The sequence below is a fragment of the Babesia bigemina genome (assembly GCF_000981445.1).
Source record: "Babesia bigemina genome assembly Bbig001, chromosome : II".
In the NCBI taxonomy this organism is placed as follows: domain Eukaryota; phylum Apicomplexa; class Aconoidasida; order Piroplasmida; family Babesiidae; genus Babesia; species Babesia bigemina.
In genome coordinates, this window is record NC_027217.1 from 477,244 (window position 1) to 498,654 (window position 21,411).

General features: G+C 47.2%; 8 protein-coding genes across 8 annotated transcripts; 1 reads left to right on the forward strand and 7 right to left on the reverse strand.

The window, feature by feature from the left end:
- Positions 1–1,289: 1,289 nt before the first annotated feature.
- BBBOND_0201930 (hypothetical protein) lies at positions 1,290–2,270 on the reverse strand (the record flags this gene model as incomplete). The annotated part of the gene is made up of 1 exon (XM_012911768.1): positions 1,290–2,270. One exon carries the CDS (start codon positions 2,268–2,270, stop codon positions 1,290–1,292), a length of 981 nt encoding a protein of 326 aa, XP_012767222.1.
- A 573-nt stretch (positions 2,271–2,843) lies between these two features.
- Positions 2,844–3,388, reverse strand: BBBOND_0201940 (hypothetical protein; the record flags this gene model as incomplete). The annotated part of the gene is made up of 2 exons (XM_012911769.1): positions 2,844–3,157; positions 3,358–3,388. The coding sequence occupies 2 exons, from the start codon at positions 3,386–3,388 to the stop codon at positions 2,844–2,846; spliced, it is 345 nt and encodes a 114-aa protein (XP_012767223.1).
- Positions 3,389–3,635: 247 nt separating this feature from the next.
- BBBOND_0201950 (hypothetical protein) lies at positions 3,636–4,416 on the reverse strand (the record flags this gene model as incomplete). The annotated part of the gene is made up of 2 exons (XM_012911770.1): positions 3,636–4,348; positions 4,404–4,416. 2 exons carry the CDS (start codon positions 4,414–4,416, stop codon positions 3,636–3,638), a joined length of 726 nt encoding a protein of 241 aa, XP_012767224.1.
- A 1,399-nt stretch (positions 4,417–5,815) lies between these two features.
- BBBOND_0201960 (mac/perforin domain containing membrane protein, putative) lies at positions 5,816–7,990 on the reverse strand (the record flags this gene model as incomplete). The annotated part of the gene is given in 6 exon segments (XM_012911771.1): positions 5,816–5,938; positions 5,952–7,200; positions 7,239–7,447; positions 7,488–7,687; positions 7,725–7,805; positions 7,897–7,990. 6 exon segments carry the CDS (start codon positions 7,988–7,990, stop codon positions 5,816–5,818), a joined length of 1,956 nt encoding a protein of 651 aa, XP_012767225.1.
- A 91-nt stretch (positions 7,991–8,081) lies between these two features.
- Positions 8,082–12,122, reverse strand: BBBOND_0201970 (DNA-directed RNA polymerase, beta subunit, putative; the record flags this gene model as incomplete). The annotated part of the gene is given in 8 exon segments (XM_012911772.1): positions 8,082–8,163; positions 8,200–8,501; positions 8,537–8,763; positions 8,801–10,512; positions 10,531–11,397; positions 11,433–11,631; positions 11,673–11,927; positions 11,951–12,122. The coding sequence occupies 8 exon segments, from the start codon at positions 12,120–12,122 to the stop codon at positions 8,082–8,084; spliced, it is 3,816 nt and encodes a 1,271-aa protein (XP_012767226.1).
- A 539-nt stretch (positions 12,123–12,661) lies between these two features.
- On the forward strand, positions 12,662–16,268 carry BBBOND_0201980 (coatamer delta subunit containing protein,putative; the record flags this gene model as incomplete). Its single annotated transcript, XM_012911773.1, has 10 exons — positions 12,662–12,788; positions 12,833–12,978; positions 13,021–13,398; positions 13,433–13,592; positions 13,633–13,865; positions 13,904–14,101; positions 14,129–14,224; positions 14,294–14,656; positions 14,694–14,752; positions 14,789–16,268. The coding sequence occupies 10 exons, from the start codon at positions 12,662–12,664 to the stop codon at positions 16,266–16,268; spliced, it is 3,240 nt and encodes a 1,079-aa protein (XP_012767227.1).
- Positions 16,269–16,611: 343 nt separating this feature from the next.
- On the reverse strand, positions 16,612–18,269 carry BBBOND_0201990 (phospholipase D active site motif family protein, putative; the record flags this gene model as incomplete). The annotated part of the gene is made up of 6 exons (XM_012911774.1): positions 16,612–17,049; positions 17,087–17,275; positions 17,296–17,742; positions 17,779–17,949; positions 17,974–18,063; positions 18,102–18,269. 6 exons carry the CDS (start codon positions 18,267–18,269, stop codon positions 16,612–16,614), a joined length of 1,503 nt encoding a protein of 500 aa, XP_012767228.1.
- A 686-nt stretch (positions 18,270–18,955) lies between these two features.
- Positions 18,956–21,388, reverse strand: BBBOND_0202000 (mac/perforin domain containing protein, putative; the record flags this gene model as incomplete). The annotated part of the gene is made up of 9 exons (XM_012911775.1): positions 18,956–19,234; positions 19,274–19,362; positions 19,392–19,699; positions 19,738–19,883; positions 19,960–20,378; positions 20,419–20,603; positions 20,638–20,843; positions 20,881–21,080; positions 21,130–21,388. The coding sequence occupies 9 exons, from the start codon at positions 21,386–21,388 to the stop codon at positions 18,956–18,958; spliced, it is 2,091 nt and encodes a 696-aa protein (XP_012767229.1).
- Positions 21,389–21,411: the final 23 nt, after the last annotated feature.

Sequence of the window (21,411 nt, forward strand, 5' to 3'; positions counted from 1 at the left end):
CGCCAAATCTCTGACAACTGATAGTTGGGATTTGTTGAATATGCTGCATAATCTGAAGTGGCTCAAAGGCAAGATAAACAGAACACAAGATGGCGATACTGTGAGCACACCCTTACGACAGACACCTGAGTCGCAGGTAACGACACTGCAGGAACCCGATTACACAACTGGAGCAAGCCAGCGTAGCGAAGACATGACGTCAGAAACGATATCGGATGACAACGCATCATCACCTGATCCAGCCATTCAAGATGAGGCCACGCCCACACCAGAACCAAACCAATCTAAAGAGCCCAAGCCAACGGATGTGAAGGAACCCACACCACCGCCGGTAGCAACCGACTTGCAGATGATAGCTGTAGGAGATGTCACGGATGAGTTATGCGGGCCACAAGAAACAGGTAACTTTCCCAACACGATGCGTAACACGAAGCGTGATAGTGATAAATCGGGGATTGTTGCAATGGGGACTATGGTTATTCAAATCATGGTAGCAACAAATATAATGGTGGCTCTATGAGTTACAATTGCCTTGCCACTGTGCTAAGCTGTCGTAATGTGTTGGTTATCGACTGTGTTAATGGACAACTGATTTGTGAGTTGCTATGCGTCGGTGAGACGGTGATTGCTCATACTAGGAACTCACTGCCTGAGCGTTTTTATCATTGTTTGCGTTGTATGAATAGTTATGCTGCATAGGGTGTTACATGGGACTTCCACTGACCTGCTCACAGCCATCTAGCGCATCTCTGCATGGCATGGGAAGGAGCGATCCCCGTGGCATATAACCGCAGTAGCTGCACCAACAAAGAGCACGTAAACATTTTGGGCGCAATAACAACATGCATATTCAAAAAGTAACTATGACAAGACATTGAGTCGCTCTGCGATACTAGATACACTGCGTTCATACGCACTGGAATCAACAGGTATTCTGCGTTGAAGTAATGGGTATGGCGCCGAGCCCAGCAAAGCGGCATCTACCCATCATAAACATTTGGAAACTAAAAGAAGTGCACAACGTGATCAATCAACTGAGGGTGTCTACATCATGTTGGATATATGGACATTAAAGCGACTAGGTTGAAACAACACGCAAAGTTGCGTCCTGAATACCATACAGGGGACACCAAGAACTATTTGAGCTTATATGGAGCACGCAGAGTGATGGCTGTGCATTGCATACACAAGGATTGTTATCACTACACTTGGTGCATTAGAGATGCGTCCAGAATGCCAGTCTTGCCACGTCACTCGTAAGCCGGACTCAGGATATTCCATTGTTGATCTTATTTCACAGCTTTTCTGCGTCTTCCTGATTTTTCGGATTTTCCATGTTTCCCAGATTTCCCGGATTTTCCATGTTTCCCCGACTTTCCTGATGTTTTACCTTTCGCACTATTGCCTGCTTTTACAGGCTCTACAGATTTTTCAGCTACTAAAGCTTCTTCAACTACAGGTTGTGCAGCATCTACAGGTTGCTCAACTTGCCCATCCTGCACAACATCAGATCCATAGAAAACGTCAAATCCGGCAAGATCATACGTATTATGTAGTAAATCGTCATCCAACCCTTTAAAATTCTTGAATAGCTTGGAGCCATTTATGTCAGCGCGGCATTGAGGCTGTATGTAACCCAAGGCTCTCAACACCTCCCCAAAGCTCCTTGACCCCGCGAACCGGTGGAACTCTCCAGTTTTAGATTCGGTTGTACCCCATAAAGATATTAACCCTGCGTACAACATTGGAGCAATACCCACGAGAACTACAGCGCAATCTTCTGGGTTCTTTGCGCAGGATGCTTCCCACGTTGCTTCTGCACTGTAAGCAGACTCGTACTGGTCAGGGTTTTTGATATCATCCAAGAGCTTCCCAAAACCATCCATAACATTGCTTAAGCAGTCTTTGATGTATTCAGGTTCGGCCCCCTTGACTCCTACGACGCGTCCATACTCATCAAATTGTCTATGCCAATAGCGCCTAAACTCTGTATTTGCGGTTCCATCCACAGGGTTAAATTTTTCAAGCACCTTTTTCACTAACATATTATCTCTCAGCTCCGGCTTCTCTAGAAATTCCTTAGAAATGCACTTAATTTTATCGAGAGACGGCAACGGATTATTTCCAGCAGAGTGTTTTGAAAACAGATGGTGGAGTGCGCCAACCATAGCCTTCAAGGTGCTCTCGCCACTAGTTCCCTTAAGAGCCATTAACCAGTCAATGCCCTCCTTGACGTTGTGAGGAGCTTCAGTCAACGAAGTGTACACCATTTTGAAAAATGAGTTTAACTATGCAGCTACTATTCCCCAATGGAGCTTGGTCTATTTGCAGGCCGATCTGCAAAAATATGACTTATATTCAACAATAATCAAGGCAAAGGGGCAGTTTATACCTAATAAATAAGCTTCCAATTTAAATTTAGCAAGATTAAGATATGCGAAAGATACCTATGGCAAAGGGAGCGATCACACAGATGCCCCACCTCGCCCATCTTGATACCATTGACGCGGCATGCAGTACAACCAGCGCGAGTCATTGTAAGCGTATATATGCGGCACTAGTCGCCCATACTAGGCTTATAAGTGTTGTTGCAACTTTGGACAAACGTTGAAGGTTAAAATGTTACCATAGGTTACGGGGAGCATTTCGCAACGTATATGCAGTCTAATGGCGCCTTCTTACTATTTAGACAGCAGTCTTCTGGTGAGGCATGTATACACTGCTTCTACCGCCTTCCGTGATTGGCTTAATTGTTTCTCGCTTTCAGTGGTTGCAGCAACGTTGGTTGCAAATGCTTACTGACACATTAGGGCTGCACGCTATGATATGTTATCTCCTGCTTCTCAAAGCGCTGTTGATATCAACTGTGATATGCGGTTGCTATGGAATCCAGCGCACTGCCGTGTCTGGGACTGGTGTGTAAGCGGGTGATGTTGTGTGTGAATATCCCGGCATTTCATAGCTTGTAAAATAATGCCTTGTTTTGAGCACTTGATGTACGGCTTCAACCTGCAGATGCTTTGTTTCAAACCCTGCGACTCCACGACCACGCGAAGCAGACTGAGAGAATCATCGGTTTTGTTGTCGCCCTGAACGCCCGAAGTCTTGAGCTTCGGTTGCCCACGTTTCCATACAGTGTTACTGTATGCCAATATGGCTGATATGAATTTTAACGGAAGGTGATTCCGCCAGTTCGGTCCAACAACTTCCAACCGTATGTCTACAATGCTAATGCGCTAACACATGCCTCTGTGATGTACAACACTGAATCGAGACGCAGCTTTACAAAAATTCGGATGAAGACGCAAAACGTCGCTTATAGCAACCCAAACAAGTATACAAATTTTGTACACCCACCTGGATGATTGCCCAATCCCAAACCCAGCATGGCGCTCCCGAGCTATAGGCATGGGTTATAACCTATCTTACTCACGAATTAATTATGCCATGAACTATTTTATTACATTACCTTAGTGTTGCCGTGGAGGTGGCATAGGTGTGTAATATCACAGTTGTATATACGACAGTTTCATGAATCTATTATACATCCCGCTGCATACGCCTCATCAGCACATTAAATCACTGCTGCACTGCATTCCATCATATAGTAACCTGTGATTGCATAGATGCGATAATTACGATGTAACAATGTTCGCCCATGGAGTCATTGAAGTAGTCGATGTCGTAGCAAGGTAGGAGTATCCTCTTCCAGTGAACGAGTATTGTCGTGACGTGGATGAAGTGAAACGCGTTGGTAGTCGAAACAATTGGGAACATGGCAGAACATTCAAGAAGTGAAAAATCGTGTAGTCAAAGACGAGGGGGTAGAGGGCATGCGAATGGTAGATAGTTGGCAACAATTGTGGATGGCGATGGAAATGACCCAAGTTGTCTCCAAATTGCTTATGTGGACTCTTCAGATGGTCATGCGTTGAGTTGAGAGACTCGGAACCACGGATGCCACAGACAGTATCTAGGCCGGTGCCATCAAGACGGTCCCATTCGGGACTGTTGGGATGTGAAGTGGAAAGAGAGATACCCAGTAGAGACAACGACTTCAAAGCATAACCGTGCAACTCTATGCCAAAATCGTGAAAGAACGAGACCAGCTCCCCGGTGGTACTCGGCGTCAGCCTGGTTAAGCAGTTGAGGTAGGAGGATAACGTCAGCAAAGGGTCACTATTGCCGCAGCAGAAAGTGAGGATGGTGGAAAGGATGCTGACAGTTTGTTGACTACTTGGTAAGTCTGTCTCCTTGAATCCCATCCTGATCCTGCTCTTGTGGCACAGGTTGCACGGGTCGAAGGGGTTAGTGTAGTAGGCGGAGTCCCAGCTTCCAATGAGACCCCCTGATGAGCATTTTACAAAATGCAAACCCTAACTGGACATCTATCTATTACGAACTTTCCCCCACCATTCGCTGAGAAAATATCTTGCTGGCTCCTACATTCCACATACCGTGATTCAAAGTGTTAAGTAGTGTTAAAATTGCAGGATCTCAGAAAGTTTCGGCACAACTGCCTAGACACCAAAACGATACATGCCCCCACCTGTTAGCACAATGACATCAGGCCGACGGCACCCACTAGCTGAATTGGCTACGGAACACCATCGATTGACACGTATAACCACATCTCTGAGATTTGTTTTTCGTGTTATCGTGCTGTTCAGATGAAGCTAGCCAATCCAGTGCAATGTCTCACGTTCCCACCCGAAAGGTCGGGCCTCTTGTTGAGCCAAGGGGTGTCGGGCGTATTTCCAAGTTGTCTGATATTTACCTTAGTCGGACCATATTGACATGTTTATGACGCGTAATATCCCATCGTGGATAGCCTGGTACTTCTACCTTGCCTAGCCCATCACGGTGCAGGCTGTGGGTGGGCCCGGTGTCGGCTAGAGCAGCATTTCGCAATCGCCCGTATGATCATATGTGCCTTTACAAAGCATGTATTGTGATTCTCTGCGCACATACAAGGAGTAGAGGAACGTATTTCCCGCTCCCATTTTCATAGATTGTCCGACGGCAGTCACTGCCGCCGCAGCAGCTCATCCACTTTAACGCGCTAGCTAGACTGCACTCCGAGATTTCATGTACCGTTCGTTGTTGCGTGTGAATGGCATGGCCGAGGTTTCGAAATGTGAGCAGTGCTACGAGTCTCCTTAGCTCACCTTACTCATCTTGTCAATAAATTGTGAGCAACAAAGAGATGATGAATCGCAATTCAAATTAAGCACATTATACGCACTTCCTCCGAATTACACCAACTACAACCACGTGGCACCTTCTCATTATAACCCTGGGTTATCAGCAGCAAGTACAACAGCCTACCACAATGCCATCTGGCCAGTGGAACAGACCAAAAGATCGACCAACATGGACTATGACAATTAAAGTGGCTGGTTGCCAAACAAGTTATTGCACCACAGTTACCAATTCTTTGGCGTAGTAGTTCTCGATCTGGATGGTAGACAGCACTATGCCCTTGATGGTGATACAGATACACAAAGGGTGGAAGCATGGAGACATGGTGAGGGATCTGAAACAAAACCATTTAGAGCAGCACACAATGTCCAAATCGGTATATTATCTGTTGAGAAACATGAAACACAGCGAAGATTGTAACTCTGTGAATGACCCTTTGTTCTCACGGGCTGAATGCAGTGCACAAGGGACTAAGTGGCTTAAAACAAGCAATTGACATCAATGGCGTGCCCAGGTACTATCTGCGAAGGAGTAGCATGAGAAAGTCGTATCCTACTGTGTTGCATACAGTCCAGTGTGAAAATTGAGGCACACCTGAACAAGCGGCACCTTATTATGTTTTCAAGAATATGCCCCATGCTAATGATTTACAGCTTCCGTTTGACTCCTTAGTCAACGAGCAACCTTTAGTATAACGCTCGCACGTGTCAATATGCAGCGACTCGCCGTGACAGATCTTGCAGCCTGACAGGGATATTTATGAATATTGTCAGCACACCTGTTAGAATTCGCAATTCCTTCCCGAGTACGTCCCTTGTGGAAATCTCCGTTGATTTGGCCAACGTAGTCACATTCTGTAAATAGTCATACGCAGGTAGAGGCAACACTACCTCCATTCCAGGAAAACGTTTATCCACGCATACCGCCCATATACGGGTTTCCAACTGAGAGTCGGTGCGGCACGTGTCTGATCCTGTGTTGCACGGAGTGGCAGACTTTATGTAGTGCTTTTGATCGGGCAACGTTTCTAAAATGAAGCCCGTGAGGAGGGTAAAACCGGCTTTGCATTTGACAGCCTTCTCCTTTGCCGACGATTCGAAGTTCATTGCATACTGCGCAATGCTTAGGCCCATGGAATTCCCGCACAATGCCCATATGGTCATCTGACTCGCCGTATTCTGTTCTCGGAAGCAAGATGAACTATTTGACAGACACCGGTATAACGTAGTAGTCTTTTTTGCATCATCCTTCTCCATGATGAAACCGAATAGAATCCTGGTATGGTTAGGGCATTCAATACAGGGTGGCTTGCCACTTTTAGATCCTACAGCGAGCGGATAAGACGAATTAAGCATTGTTTTCACGTTGAAATCGATACCATTGTGCTGCTGAACGACCCACGGAAGAGCACCACTAAGTTCCACGTAAAAGTTGAAGGCTTCACGGTACGCGTTCTTGTATTTCTTTTTTATGAACGTATCTATAGGAGTGACCACGATACGTATCGGCATGGGAAATAGCGGTACCGTTGCACGCCACTTCAAGAGCGATTGCGGTGTAACGTTCTTGCTAACATGGATCCCTCCAAGCACGCTGAACCTCAAATCACACGAATCGCTGAATTCCTGCAGGGCATCTTGCTCCGATGATTTTAAACCCGCTTTCGCATCTACGAGGGCTCCTGAGATTATGGCACCCACCGCTGCGTTGACATCTAATCCCGATTTTGAAAAGGATTCCACTGCGTCCGATGGCGCGGTTAGGATACGCGTGATTTTGCCACCTGAACGGCAAATGATCGAATTTACGACTGCAAACATGCCTAAGTGAATCTCCGTCGTTACGTGTGTTCCGAATAGGGAGAAGAATTCCACCCACTTGGACATGCCCTCACAGACCTTTGCTTTGTTTTTAAACAGCTTGACGGTGCAATTCTCGAACTCTTTAACTGTTGCTGGCAATTCTTCCAACTCCGCCTGAAACTCCTCAGTAGTATTCCTGCGGTTGGTTCACTTTACTTAAAAAAGGGCGCTCACCAGTTGAGATACGGCGGCATGCCGGCGGCGTATGTAAAGCAGTAATACGAGTTTTTGTGAACCTTGCTCGATTTATTCACGTTTGTCTTGGACGCTTTATCATAAGCGACATCAATACTACCGTTCCCGCCTGCTTGTAAGGTGGCATCGCCTTTGGCGTTGAGCTGCACTACATCTTCGTTGATGCTTGAGTTTGTGCCCTCGGTTACCTGCATACTTTTAGACAAAACATCCAGCATTTACACATACCGTTTCATATTCTCCACACGCTATTATAGGTCTAACCCAACCACCTAAAGGCTGCAACCACTCCAGACTGTTGGTCACCCCAACATCTGATCGGGCCCAGTAGAAATCCACGATAGGGGCCCGATGGCCCAAATCCTCACCGTGTTCTAGGTTACCCAATGTGTTTGCCTTTACGGCATCATAACCGCTACCGAGGTATTCTGCTGAAACATGAGGCTCCATAGTTGTGAACTTAACCCAGACCAGTGACTATTTTATTCGCTTTGAAGTTGATGTTAGACTCCGTAGATGCAGCCGAGTCGATGGTTTTCTCATGCGCTGTAATAAATATATAGGTATTTTACATGACATCGAAACTGGTGCCGTCAAGAGGCAGTAGCTCCCCAACTGATCCCGTCAGGATACCTACATGTTTCGGTTGTGCCACTGTGCGGATTAGAAGAAGCAGACAGACGTAACTGTTGCACTACTGCTATTAGGCAGAAATTGATAATTATCTGCATTTTAATTAAGACTTCATAGCCGCGGAGGCGTGTGCACAACGGTGTACCGTTGAGTCAGAATGGCATTGCGGAGGAACGCTACGCAACATATTCACAGTCGTATAGGAACTCCGAGTTGTGACAAGTGGAGTTTTATTCCAACGTTTATTGAGGCAAGCTCATTTGCGACATAGCTGCAAAAACGTTTATGTGCATACAACAAAACTCACCGAAGCACATACGGTATGGTCACGAGTTTGCACTTGACGTCACACAATCTGCACTTGGACACCTGAACCTTGCTTGTCAGTCCGATGGACGTGATTGAGGCAGACAAGATGGAACCGCACTTGGGACACACGTACGCCGTGTGGGCGTCCGAGCAGTGCATCAGACGATCCTGCAACAACGCAGACGCACCATGTGCTATTAAAGAATCACGTTCCATTTCACCGAAACGAATGCCTCCACGATTCTTCCGACCCTTGACCGGTTGCTTGGTGATTGCGTCTACCGGTCCGGTGGAACGCACCTGCATTATGTGTCCGTAATCCAATAGCAACTCACTTGGGCTTTGTCCGAAACCATGTGACGCAGACGTTGATAAAAAATGCAGCCGACGAAAATGTGCGTCTTGATTTCAGTGCCGAGGGTACCACAGTACATGCTTTCGGTGCCGTAGTAATCGTAACCCGCCTGCAGGAGTGTCTTGCCGAAATAGTCGACCACATCATCTTCAGTTTGAGCAGCTTCCTCCTCTTCCGTCATGTATCTGCCGCCGCGTTCCTCCCATCCTGCACCATTATGTTAACACAGGCAACAATCACTAACCTTTCAGCCCACCGTGATCGATCCATTTGTTGCCCGTTTTCATCTGCTTCGGGTACGTCCTAAAGCAGGTGGCATCCTGGAATTCACCGTGCAATGCGGCTGACTTTCCTGCCATACACTCAATCAACTTGCCGATGGTCATGCGTGACGGCAAACCGTGGGGATTGAAGATGATATCGGGCGTGATGCCTGATTCGAGGAATGGCATGTCCTCCGCAGGCCACGCCATCGAGAGGATACCCTTTTGGCCATGACGACTCGCAAACTTATCCCCAACTATAGGGTTGCGGACTATGCGAAATTTTATGGTGGCACGATTGCACTTGAGACCTGATGCACCTGCTCTGTCGGCCGCATTGGCGTCGCTGGCACCTATCATTGTTACTTGATCTACCACGGCGTCTTCGTCATGGTACTTTTCGACTCGGTCCGTGGTGTGATGCCCGCCATCAATTCTTTCACGCGCTTCCACACGGCAAATTATAGTGCCGTTCCTCACCCTCGAACCCACACTTGGCAAACCGTCTTTGTCCAACGAAGGGATAATCTTAGAGCCTAAGTGATTTGTGTTGTTGAAATAATACTGTCCTTCTCTCATTTTAGCATTCGGGGGCATAGAGTCTATGACTTTTGTCTTATATATGCACCCGTGGAAGGCACCGCGTTCCAACGAAGACTTGTTTATTATCATGGCGTCTTCCATGTCGAATCCAGTGTGTGCGATAACTGCGACAATTGCGTTCATGCCAGTCGGATAATCTTCGTACTTCATCCTCCGATATTCCTCAGTGGTAACAAGAGGCTTCTGGGGAAACAGCAGCCTGTACGCCTTTACATCGGAACGGAACTGTTCGCAGTGGTATGGCACTCCCATACTCTGCTTTAACATCTGACACTGATACATGTTTCTTGGGCTCTGGTTGTGATTGCTGAAGGGAGTTAAGGCAGCCGTTACAGAAAGGATGGCAGTAGGCGATACTTCCACGTATTCGTATTTTACCGGCACGTTGTCCAACGTGGACCCTTCTTTTGGCTCAGAAATACTACCTGCTTTGTACTTTTCGATCGCTTCTGACGTAGACAGGGCTTTTGAAGACTTGCGGCTTTTGGATTCGTCCAATATCTTGTGTGAGAGTTTTAACTCCTCTTCATTAACCGCAATCGTTGACCACAGTTGCGCAATTGGCCCTATCCATTCTATGATGCCAGTCTTTACGCACCTCACGGGCCTTATCACTCGACCAGGGTATGTCAAAACCATAAGGCTAGTGTACTGGCCCTTGCAGTCAGGCAGCGCAACCAGTTCGTAATGTTGTTTGAGGCCAAAAATTTCATTCCTTTTGGCCCTTTTAATCTCACAATAGAGCCTGTGAGCATCCGCCATAGGCACATTACAGACTGGAATACCGTCAACAAGCACAGGGATTCTCCCGCTGTCATTTGTACCTGATTGCCAAAACTGCGACACAGCCTCGTTGCCGGTGAAATCAACATGGTATCCTTGGTGTCTTAAAAAAGATTTCACCGCATCGGTGGCACTTCCGCAATCGGCATCCGTTACGGGAATCGCATATTGCGTCAGGTGTAACAGCAGACCACACGGTGCACCATCTGGCGTGTGAACCGGACAAATGAACCCCCACGTCTCACCCAACAATTTGCGCACCTCAGTGGACCTCATCTTGGCGAAGATGCTTCCACGGTGAACCGATCTGAAGTGACTCATAAACCTATGGTAGTTGATGCGTTCAGCAACAACAGTGAGCCCCGAGCTTTGCGGGAGTTCAAAGTGCGTGGTAGTTGCGTTTCCCGTGGCCAGAAAATAATGCAGCTTTTTCGTAATGTCGGGCGCGACTTTGTCTACGGCATAACTGAACAACTCTGCTCTTTCCAGCAACTGCCGCATGAGCTGCTTGGGGTCATGTGAACCCAGCTCCATCTCAACCACCTGTCTTTTGGATCTCCTGGCAGCACCGCCACTGATATTTTTGCACAATTCAATAAGTTCTGCTTGATAAATACTCCTGATTTTCAGTAGTGCCACGTACAAACTCTCTTTCAGAATGCACGAGTAAATTTGACCCGGCAAGAGCAACTCCTGGAACGCAAACGAATCGTAGTTTTCAGTTTGCGTCTCGCCTCTAGATACCTTGATAAGCTTTTTGAACATGTACATCAGAGTATCGAACTTCTCCGAATTGGTCTTTGCCTGCAGCAACACATAGTTGCGCAACAAATATGCTCCACATTCTTCGTATGTCGCTCCTGGGGGCATGTACTGCTGTATTTGGGTCCAACACGCACTGCCGAGCCTATAAAGGTACCGGTTCTCCTTGAAGTCAATGTCACTCAACAAGAGGTCCCTCTCTGTCATGTCGAGAAAGAAACGGTGGTAATAGACAGTCAGCTCAACGTCTCCCAACGCATCCTCCAGCAGCCTACGCTTGAGCTCTTCATCACTCATAAACGGCATCGTTGCCCGCAAAAGCAAGCCGAAAGGAATGAGAACCACGGAACTCTTTACGATAGTTCGGAACACGCAACGTTTGTTCACCGTCAGATAGAGAATGTTACTCACGGAGCACCCGTCGTCGCAACTGCAAGTTGACAGCCGGAATCAAATCACACCTACCATTGGCTTCGCATCATAATACTGTAGTCCGTGAACAGTGCATGCTTGTTGCGGTTGTTTTCCGATTTTATGGCGAGCGGGTAGTTTGAACGCAGTACGATAAGTTGACGAAGGATCCTCTCGTTGCCACGGATGACAAAGTACCCGCCAGTCTCATCCACATCCTCCCCTTGTTGCACCATTCCTTCGGGCGAGAGCCCTGAATTGCATTGAACTACGAGGCACCTTGACGTTACCTACCGTCGAGATTGCAGCGTTTGGACTTGACCATGATCGGGAGGAACCCGACGACAATTTCCTTTGTCAAAACGCCATCTATTCCAGGCACCTTTAGCCCAAATTTCACGACTAGTGGCGCCTCGTACGTCGTATGTGCGCTCTTGGCATGTCTGGGGAACATCCTGGTGTCCGATCCCAGACACTCCGAGCTCGGCCGGGTGGGATAGTCGATCCGCAAGGAAAGCACAGATATTTGCACATCTATTGAAAACTTAACTAATGAAGATGTATGAACTTACAGTGTGGCTTCTCGGAAGTGTTGAAAAGGTACTTCAAATAGTCCGCATCAGCAGAAACGTAGACCGGCGGTATCCTCTTCACCACGTGTTTCGAATAATGGTCGATGAAAGCGTTGAAGCTATCCACATGCGAGTGGGCGGCGCTGACACGGTTGACATTAAATTCCGTCATTTGCGATATTACGATAGCGTATTTGGCCCGGAAGGTTCAGAAGCTGGCGCTGGCCCAGCAGCGACCTAGCACAGTCCGGCTAGAAGGATTTGCAGAATAATGGCGCCTTGAAGCATCACATCCACATATTAGATATCTGTATTGTGAAAAATACAAGCGCATATAGGTGGGTCTTTTAATGTATCACCGCGGAGGGGCGCCGGCTGAAAGGAAGGTTGCCGCATTGCACAATCCAAAGTGTCTTTGGCATAAGGTGGTGCACATATTGGTTAGACAACATTGTTGTGTTGGATAGAATATATATGTAGGTGATGTGTGCGTATACCGCAGTCGCCCAGGTAGCGGAGTTGTAGGCCTCGTAGGTTTCGAGTACGGCGAGCGCAGGAGTCGCACGCTTTTCAAACCTGCGAAAAATATAACTGGGAAATTTAAACGCAAACTTTGGGACCTGTAGCTCCGTGATATCGGCGCTGTGTACCATATTACCGCCAGCCACAGTGTGGACTCGATGTTCACAGAGTCTTTCTAGGCATTTCAAGATGAACATCATCAGCACGGGTATAGCCTCTAAAAAGAGGGTTCTCCTATCCAGACAACACTGTGATGTTAAGAAAGGCGACCTAGAGACGGGGCTCTCCAATTTCAACCGGCTCTTGGAAAAGCAGAGTAGGTGTACAAGTGTAAAGCGGATTTCTTACTTTTACGTGTAGAGGGAGATCACACCTTTGTTGAAACGGAGAAGTGCCGTTTCGTGTACCAGCCGGTGGACGAGTACTACGTCTTCGTCATGACCTCTCTCGACTCCAACATAGTGAGGGACATCGGAGTCGTCAAGACGCTAGCTGAGATTCTACAGGTATTCGTGGCATAGTTGTGCGTTATTCAATAACTGCGCCAGGTCGTCGTGCAACCGAAGATCAATGAGGAGGCCATACAAGAAAACTTGTTCGAGCTCATCTTCTACATGGATGAACTCATCTCCAACAATAAACCGGAGGATTTGACCTTGGACCAAATCAAGGAATACATCCTCATGGACTCACAGGAGGAGAAAAAACACAACATGATCCAAACTACGAAGGAAAAGGAAGAAAAGGAACGCCGGAAGCAAATCGCCGCAAAATTGGAGAAACGCAAGCAGCTTGACCACAACTTCATGGACAGCATCACGGAAATGCCCGCATTCACAGCACAACCTGTAGACGAATATAAATCAGCAGCGCCCATGAGCGAAACGGTGACAACTCCGTCAGGCATGAGGCTATCGATACAGAGAGTAAGTCGTCTTGAGGTGGAAACAATCGTTATAGCCTACTACCGGAATGTCTCCACTGGGCCTGAATGCCATGAGGCATTCTCCCGCGCCCAGGTCCGCACGAGATGAGGAGAGCATCAACATCCTGGACGCGGAAGCCCCCGCCGTTATACAGATTATCGAGTCTTGCAGTGGCAACATCCACTTGGAAGGAGGTATGACGACTTAATGCGCTGCCGTATATGACCGATTTAGATATTGACGTTTTAAACATCCAAGGCGAACTGGTGATGACCGCTTTCGAGGACAGCGCGCGCTCAGCTGCACTGGAAGTTTCGGGGAATTCGGAAATCAAAATGCGATACCATCCAAGCTTGGACAAGCAGATGGCGTCGAAGAACATCATCGAGCAGCAAAGTGCGCAGCAAACGTACAACATTGGCCATTCCACTGCGTTAGTTAAGTGGCGCCACAAGACGTCCGAAGAGGTATGGTAATATGATACCCGCCAAATAACGTCATGCAGCAATACTTCCCTATATCTTTGAGCTGTTGGCCTAACACTAATGCGGGAGAAACTACGGTCACTGTGGAGATGCAAAACAACTCAGGCAGTGTATTGGAGGCGCTTAACTTCGAGATAATGGACTCCAGGTACAATCAGATCGTGGTGCATACGAACGAACTGGGCGGTGTCGAACGCAAACCGGACGCCGTAACATGGGTAATCGATCGTTTCGAGCCGCAGCAGGTAGGGAAGCTCGAGTTTACCACCAAAGGTGATCTGAACTCAATCCTTCCTTTCACGCTCGTCGCCAAGGCATCTACCTCTATTACCCACTTCAAGGTATATTTTGAGACCGATGTGTAACATGACGATGCAGGTGATGCGTTGTTACGACAAGAGCAGCGGCAGCGATGTCGGACACGTGGTGAAGACACAGACTTCGTTCTCGGTTACAATTGGGAACGAGGCCACTTAATGACCTGTTTTTCAATTTTGATCGTATTTATTTCCGTAATTCCGTACTGCACGGGGCTTAGGCTCAGAAAGTGCTACATTGAACGCCCGCATCTGCCGGGGCGGAATGTGGAGATAAGATGGAAAGACAGACAAGGCACCAACAAACCACACAAGGAGTACTACTATGTGTGTCAGGATGGTGAGGTCAGGATTCCACAAGTTGCGCGGAAGAGGGCGTTTACCTGTAACCTCCTCAAGGCGGCTACAGCGAAGGCCGGTTACGCAGATCCAGCAGACATTCTAAATCGCTTGGAAGTAAGCGCCGTACACGCAGATCTAAGTACCAATACAGGCTATCGCTGAACATCAAGACTTCGAAACAGTAAAATCGCTTTTTCTGGACATATTCAGGTTGGTGCATCATACGTATCTCTAATTGATATGCAGGTGGTTTGCCTTCAAGAAAATTGAGTTTATTAACCACCCGCATTTCACCAGTATACGAAAGCGATTCTTGGAAACGCATTTCTTTTTTGGTCGAGTCTATTCGAGGGTTCTTAAGAGTCATTTTAAGTTTTCCAGGTGCTACCCGGACCTGAGTCATCTGTCGCTTGCAAACCGTTACGTGAGGTGGATGAACGGAGGTATTCCTCTGGAGGAGCAATGTATTACATTTTTGATAAATAAAAGCTGCGTAAGGGCGCACCCTCTACTGATAGACCGGATTGCGGCCTTGGTGAATCTGCATGATAGCGTGGATGCACTGAACGCAATATTCACAGATGTTAGAGGTAATAGCAACGACCTAATCTTGAGTACTAGGATCGCTAATCGTCATCCCGTGAACTCGGAGGCCGCACTCTGGCTCCACCGATGGTTGGATGCCGCCCAAGATGCGCGCACGACGAGGCAACTCCAAACCATCACCAAACTCCAAATTTACGATAGTGACGATTTGGAAGGCGACTACGTCCAGTCAGGTGATAGAACAGGTCATGCACCCGATGCGCCTGTAAGCTGCGTGCCCGCAGCCTTCGAGCAAATTTATAAACTGTTTCAGCGATTAGACTGCCTACAGGGGAACAAAAAGGATGAGCACAAAACACCAATGCTCAATGGTAATGCTACGCTATCACGAGATGAGCTATTCTCTATCAATATGCTATGTAAGCTCAAGCAATTCGAAGCGCAACGGGACGTTGGGGATCTGCTACATGGGCTTTTTTCTATGATCAGGTATCTCAATACGAAGGTGAATGAAGGTCCATCAATGCACGAGAGGTCGGATTTTATTCTTGCATTCAAGCACCATGTTTGCGTTCCCTACCTTCGTTGTGTTATGAGGGCTTCAACGTATGCACTGTCCTCTCTGCTGCGTATGAAAGGCGTACTCGATCTTCTAGAATCGGGGAAAAAGCGGCACAGATATGCACCGTATTGTTCGGAATCCACGTTGAGGAGTTTTATGTATTATGGCATGAACAGATTCTGCTCAATGTTCAACTACACCGGAACTCCACGAAACAAGGCAAACGATATCTTCGGAATTCTTACAAAGGACAGCTATTACTACCTATACAGAGATAGCGATGATAAAATTGTGGCATCCAACAATGCTCCCGCAATGGATTTGTGGAATATCGGCAAGCGCTCCCATTTGAGCGGCCCCCTGCAATGCCAGCTGGTGATACGATCCTACAAGGTCTGCATTGAGGATGATATCCAGCAAATGATAGAGAAAGCAAAGGCTAATCTGTCGGCCAAAATCGGTGTAGAATTGGAATTTGACAATATCGTAAACCTTCATTTCCCAAGATATGTGAACGTCACGCCAATGCGCGCATTCGACCCAACCCTCTTGCAGGAACGCAATTCGGGACTCATTGAACACCCTATTCACAGGTTCATCTCCATTCTGAATTCTTAATGTATTAAAAAATAGTAAGTAGACCAAGGGAGGGTGTAGCCACAAGCAGTGACTAAATAGTTTCACCGCGTGAACCATTTGTTTCAACATTTTAAGTGACTGGCATAAGTCTATAACTACATTCATTAATGCAACACCAAGTTTGCTTTTGTCACGGTGTAACAACAAGCCAACGGTTTCCGATTGATATTGAGCCATCGTATACTCACATTTACCCATGGAGTCGATACGCCAGTGCCCAAAGTCTCAAATAACATTGCGGAGTTACTCACTACCAACCCACATGATATAGTTGCCATTTAAATGCACCCTTAGATCGCAAAACTGCAAATCTGTATTGGCGCTAGACGCCGGCCATGTTGCACAATGCGATGGTCTCTGCCGCCTTATCGTCAATTAAGGTGCGGATAAAAGCCTTCTTAAACCTGCTCTTGAACCCGTCATTCGATAACCCGTCGAAGCAGTTGCGTCCTGAAAAACGCACAATCTTATAAAGTAGTGAATCGAAGATTTTTAGAAGCGTCGGTCGGTTTAGTGAATCTGCCCTGGTGTACTCTACAGCTTCCTTTTCTTTCTCCATTTGCAGAGACTTGAGTTTCACGGCAATTGAAGGGTCTAATATTCCCACTGAAACTTCCAAATTCCGTCTACTCGACCATCTGTCCCAATTAAAGCTACCAACACAACTCCATATATCGTCCACAACGACGCATTTGCCGTGGCAGTGCTCCTTGGTGGTCATATATACCTTGAAGTCATTGGCACCTTCAAAGCGTTTTCGCTGCACCCACATAAGAAGAAGAGATACGGCAACATACGAAAAATTTCCGCAGGACGTGCAGCGTTGCGTTGATGTCGCCAGGTACGTCTGAATTCCCGGAGAGGAGCATGTGTACCTGGAGACCTCTCTTACAGGCAGACAGGAGGGTTCGGCGCAAGAACCCCGGGGGATAGAAGTAACTGGTGGTGAGGTACACGTTCTGCTCGGCCTTCACAGCATGTTCTATCTACTTTGCAGTGCACTTACGTTGGAAATGACTGTGGCCAGCGAGGACTGGATGCCGTTGCGCCTTGAAAGACGGAACATGTCTGACTCAAGGACCTGCACGATGACACCGTCCTCTATGGGACTGGGGGGTACGCACGGCTGTAAATCTTCTACTTTGTAGGACGTCATAGCAAGAGTGCGTTTGAATACATTGGCTAGATCACACACCGCCGGCCCACGTATCCGCAGGTTGATATCGTAGAACCGGCCGTTGCCTCCCATTTTTGAACTAGTAGAGTCCACGGAAACATTCATAGAGCCACAGAATGCGATGTCGTTGTCGACCACCAGGATTTTCTTGTGGTTTCGAAAGGGCATAGTTCCGATCGCCAACTGCCTATCCATGAAGGGGTTGAAGACAATGACCTGCGCTCCATGCTTGGACAACTCGTTGAGAAATAGTGACGGGAAGCCGAACGATCCAATCTGCTTAAGCGTGGCATTCTATCTTAGACAACTAACGTAATCTATGATAAGTATGACTTCACATCCTCTCTTAGCGGCGTTCTTTAGTGCCCGTACGAACTGTGCGGCCAACGGAGAATCGTCGAAAATGTACACCTCCATCCACACACGGCGCTTCGCGCTGTTGATCGCATTCAACATCTCCGTGGCCGTTTGATCGCCTAGAGGCTGATTATTCGTTCATTTATTAACCACACCATTGCTGCATACAACGTCATTGCCGCCGCTCATTCGGCCCAGACGTTCGTTAAGTTGTGACAGAATACGCGTCCACTTTGTGACCTAAGGCGTGATTAATGATACTACAGTGAGTCCGATACCTCCGGTGTTATGGAATCTGTGGCAAGCGTAGGCGTACGCAACAGAGAACCAGAGATTATGCGACGTATCTCAGACGATATAAAGACCCATCGGTGTGAAACAGGCACTTCATTGATACGTGTAGCTTCATCTCTAGTTGAATCGCCTAGCAGGCTGCGGCGAATCATCTTTGTCTACTTAATCTCGTGACCCAGCCGGCGCAACGCAGCGCTGGACCAGACACGAAATGTGTTACATTGATTAGACCTATATCATATGCATATAAATGATGACGCTAATAGGAGCCACAGTGGGTGCGTCATGTCTACGATCAATAGACCACTCCGTCCGTGTGTAAGGCGAGTCGCGGCGCCACTCTCGTACGACAAGCTGCTGACCAAATATAAATCATTTTATGAATATGTCATTTTGCCAACACAGGTTGTGCTAGCATGTATTTCGTAATTGGCGAAAGAACGTGTACTTTTGTCATCCTTACTTTGAAGTGTTAATAGTCACTACCAGAATGTGGCTTCACTTAAATTTGTCCTACCTAGCCTTTCGATCCTAGCTGTGAATTAATACCGCTGAACAGTTTTTGGAAATAAAAATATTCTATGCAATCCGTTAAGCCCTTGTACCACAGGCCAAATCTTCAGCGTATGACTCTGAGCAGGGGCGTTACTGTCCATATTTGATCTCACCAAGAACACTGCATACAGTTTCATACCTATTAATGACCGTAGTTGCGTGTTTTAATGTGCGATAGGCCCGCGAAATCGAAAACCGGCCCTAGGCACGCAGCCACATAAAACAATATAGAATGATAACACAATAACAATAAAAATTCTTGTAACGCGGCGATGAATAACACTTAGTTGCTTTGTTTGTAAGTACTAGCGCACATGACCACGGCAAGGGCTTGATGGCAGTCATTTTCGCATTCGATTTTGCAGTAATTGAGGTACTGTTCACAAACGTCAATCTTCATGTTACGTGGCGATTTTGAAGCGGAGTTCGTGTCATTTTTTATAATGACAGTGGCGCCTACAACCATCGCGCACAATTCATTCTTCTTACCCCCAATGACGACCTCATCCTTTTCACATTCCACTTTTTTGCTTCCCTTGACGATTTCCGTCAACAACTTAACCTGCGCAATGTATGACGTACCATGGCACGGTTCACCTACCTTTGTAGACTTTTCTGCGTCTGGTGAACAAACGATCCAGGTAGCAGCGGTTTCCCCATGTCCCGATTCTGATTTGCAGGATTTCAGACCTGTTGTGACGTGAAAACGATGCGCCAACCATTGTTACCTTTTTTGCATTCATTTATTAATATCAGTGTGCCCCTTCTTCCACGAATTGCAATACCAAACTGGACAAACGATCCGTGTGGACACGAGGATGTGGCCGTTCTCTGCATTGCGCATGAATTAAAAACAGAAAGACCGTAGTTCTCTTTCCATGAGAACGTTAAATTCGCATTGAAACTAACACTATGTCGACTCGTCATGTCAGATACTTGACTGATGTTAGGCTGGAGCCCCGCGGTGCATATTGCCCAAGACACCGAACGTATGTCAACCTTGTTCATTGGCACATTACACTGTTGTCTGCATACATTAATTTACAGCTAGATAAAATGACTGACGCTCCCGTTTTACATGGTATCAACCCTGCTATCGTTTCTTCTTTGTCGAACAGCAATGAGAATCCAAATAGTACATTTTGGCCCTTACTGCACTTTGCTGCGTTACCATCATTGTTGAAAGAGATCGTGGGTTGCCCATTTTTAATCTGCAATTGTATGTCAAAATCGCAATCTTTTCATACACTGACAGTCCACAATAACCGCTGACAGCGTAAGACCTACCTCCCTCACAAGGCCACCATGGTTGCCCGCAATTTTATTAAGCATTTCATATGTGATTCCATTGAGCTCTGCGTACTTATTTAATGCTAGAGTATACGAATCCTTCAACTCCGTTTTAAGAAGTCGTTTTATGCTCTCGGCTGACATTCCAATTGGCATTGGGTTCTCCGCCACCGAGTTTCCCCAGGTAGCATATTCTTCATCTGTGATGGGCAAGTTAGGCATTTGCCCTCCTATTACCGTGATAGTCTTCGACCCCAATTCGTCGATTTTGGCCGTTTCTGCAGCTCTACGCCCTTCCACACTTGCGTTTACAGATCCAATGCTGGATGCGATAGCAAGGTTGACGTCAATGCCCGAAGATTTTAGGTTTTCCAGTGCCGAAGCATCGAATTTCAGAGTTTGCACAAGTTTCCCGCCTGTTTTGTGTTGAGTTAATTCACGTTGTGTTTCCCTTACCTAGCAAAAGCTGGTGCACGTAGTGGGTGCCGAATATTTGGAAGAAGTTGATCCATCGCTTGAGTGCGGCGCAATCTTCCTTGGTTGCGTTTTCCCGGATGTCATTTATTGAGCATAGGTATTTGACTGCATTATCTAGTGGTTGTAAGGCGTCGACAGCCTCTTTGAACTCTCCAGTCGTTTCCCTTCGGATTTGTGTTGTGTAACTCTACAACGTACCACGGTATGTTGAGCGGTATACCTGCCTGATAACGTATACAGATGTCGCTGTGTAGGTAGATGCGCTCTCTTTTGTGCGCGATGTTCGCCGCCTCCTTTTTGTACTTGGCCGATGCGGAAAAAGATGCTGTTGGTACTTCTCCTTTAAGCTCTGCGGAGGCCGAGAACGCCTTTTTGAGTTCGTCGACGTTCTGTATCTCCTGTATCTGAGGCACCGTCTTTTTCGGTATTCGCTTGCCATACCTTTGATGAGCGCCCGCATGAGTATACCGGCCTGACCCAGCCGTGCAGGGGGTATACCGCCTTGAGTGAAGGTGAGTAACCCTCCGCGTTCTTCCTCCAGCTGAAGTTGATTATAGGCGCCCTGTACCCGGGATCTAGCAGAGAATCCTCATCCCCAAGGGTGCTCCCAAAGATTGAATCGTACCCGATGCCCAGAAAATCTGCGTTGAGTAATCACGCATGTTTAATGTAGCGTCAAGTTAGACTTACCTATCCCCGGGGTACCCTTGTCAAATTCATCGTCGTTTGAATCGACTTCAAGCATCTTCTCCACTCCATCATCGAATGGGTCCTCTGCCACGGCATCGGCCAGTTCATCTGAATCATCGCCCTCTACGTGAAACGGCAGTTCACTTTGCAGCTCCGGCTGGCCGGATTCGGCTTCTAAGACCGTGGAGACTGCATAACGTGCTTCGTAGAGTACAGTGAAGGCTAATGAGCTAATGATAAGACCTATAGTTCTACACATTGTGCCGCTTAAGTAGTTGCAAT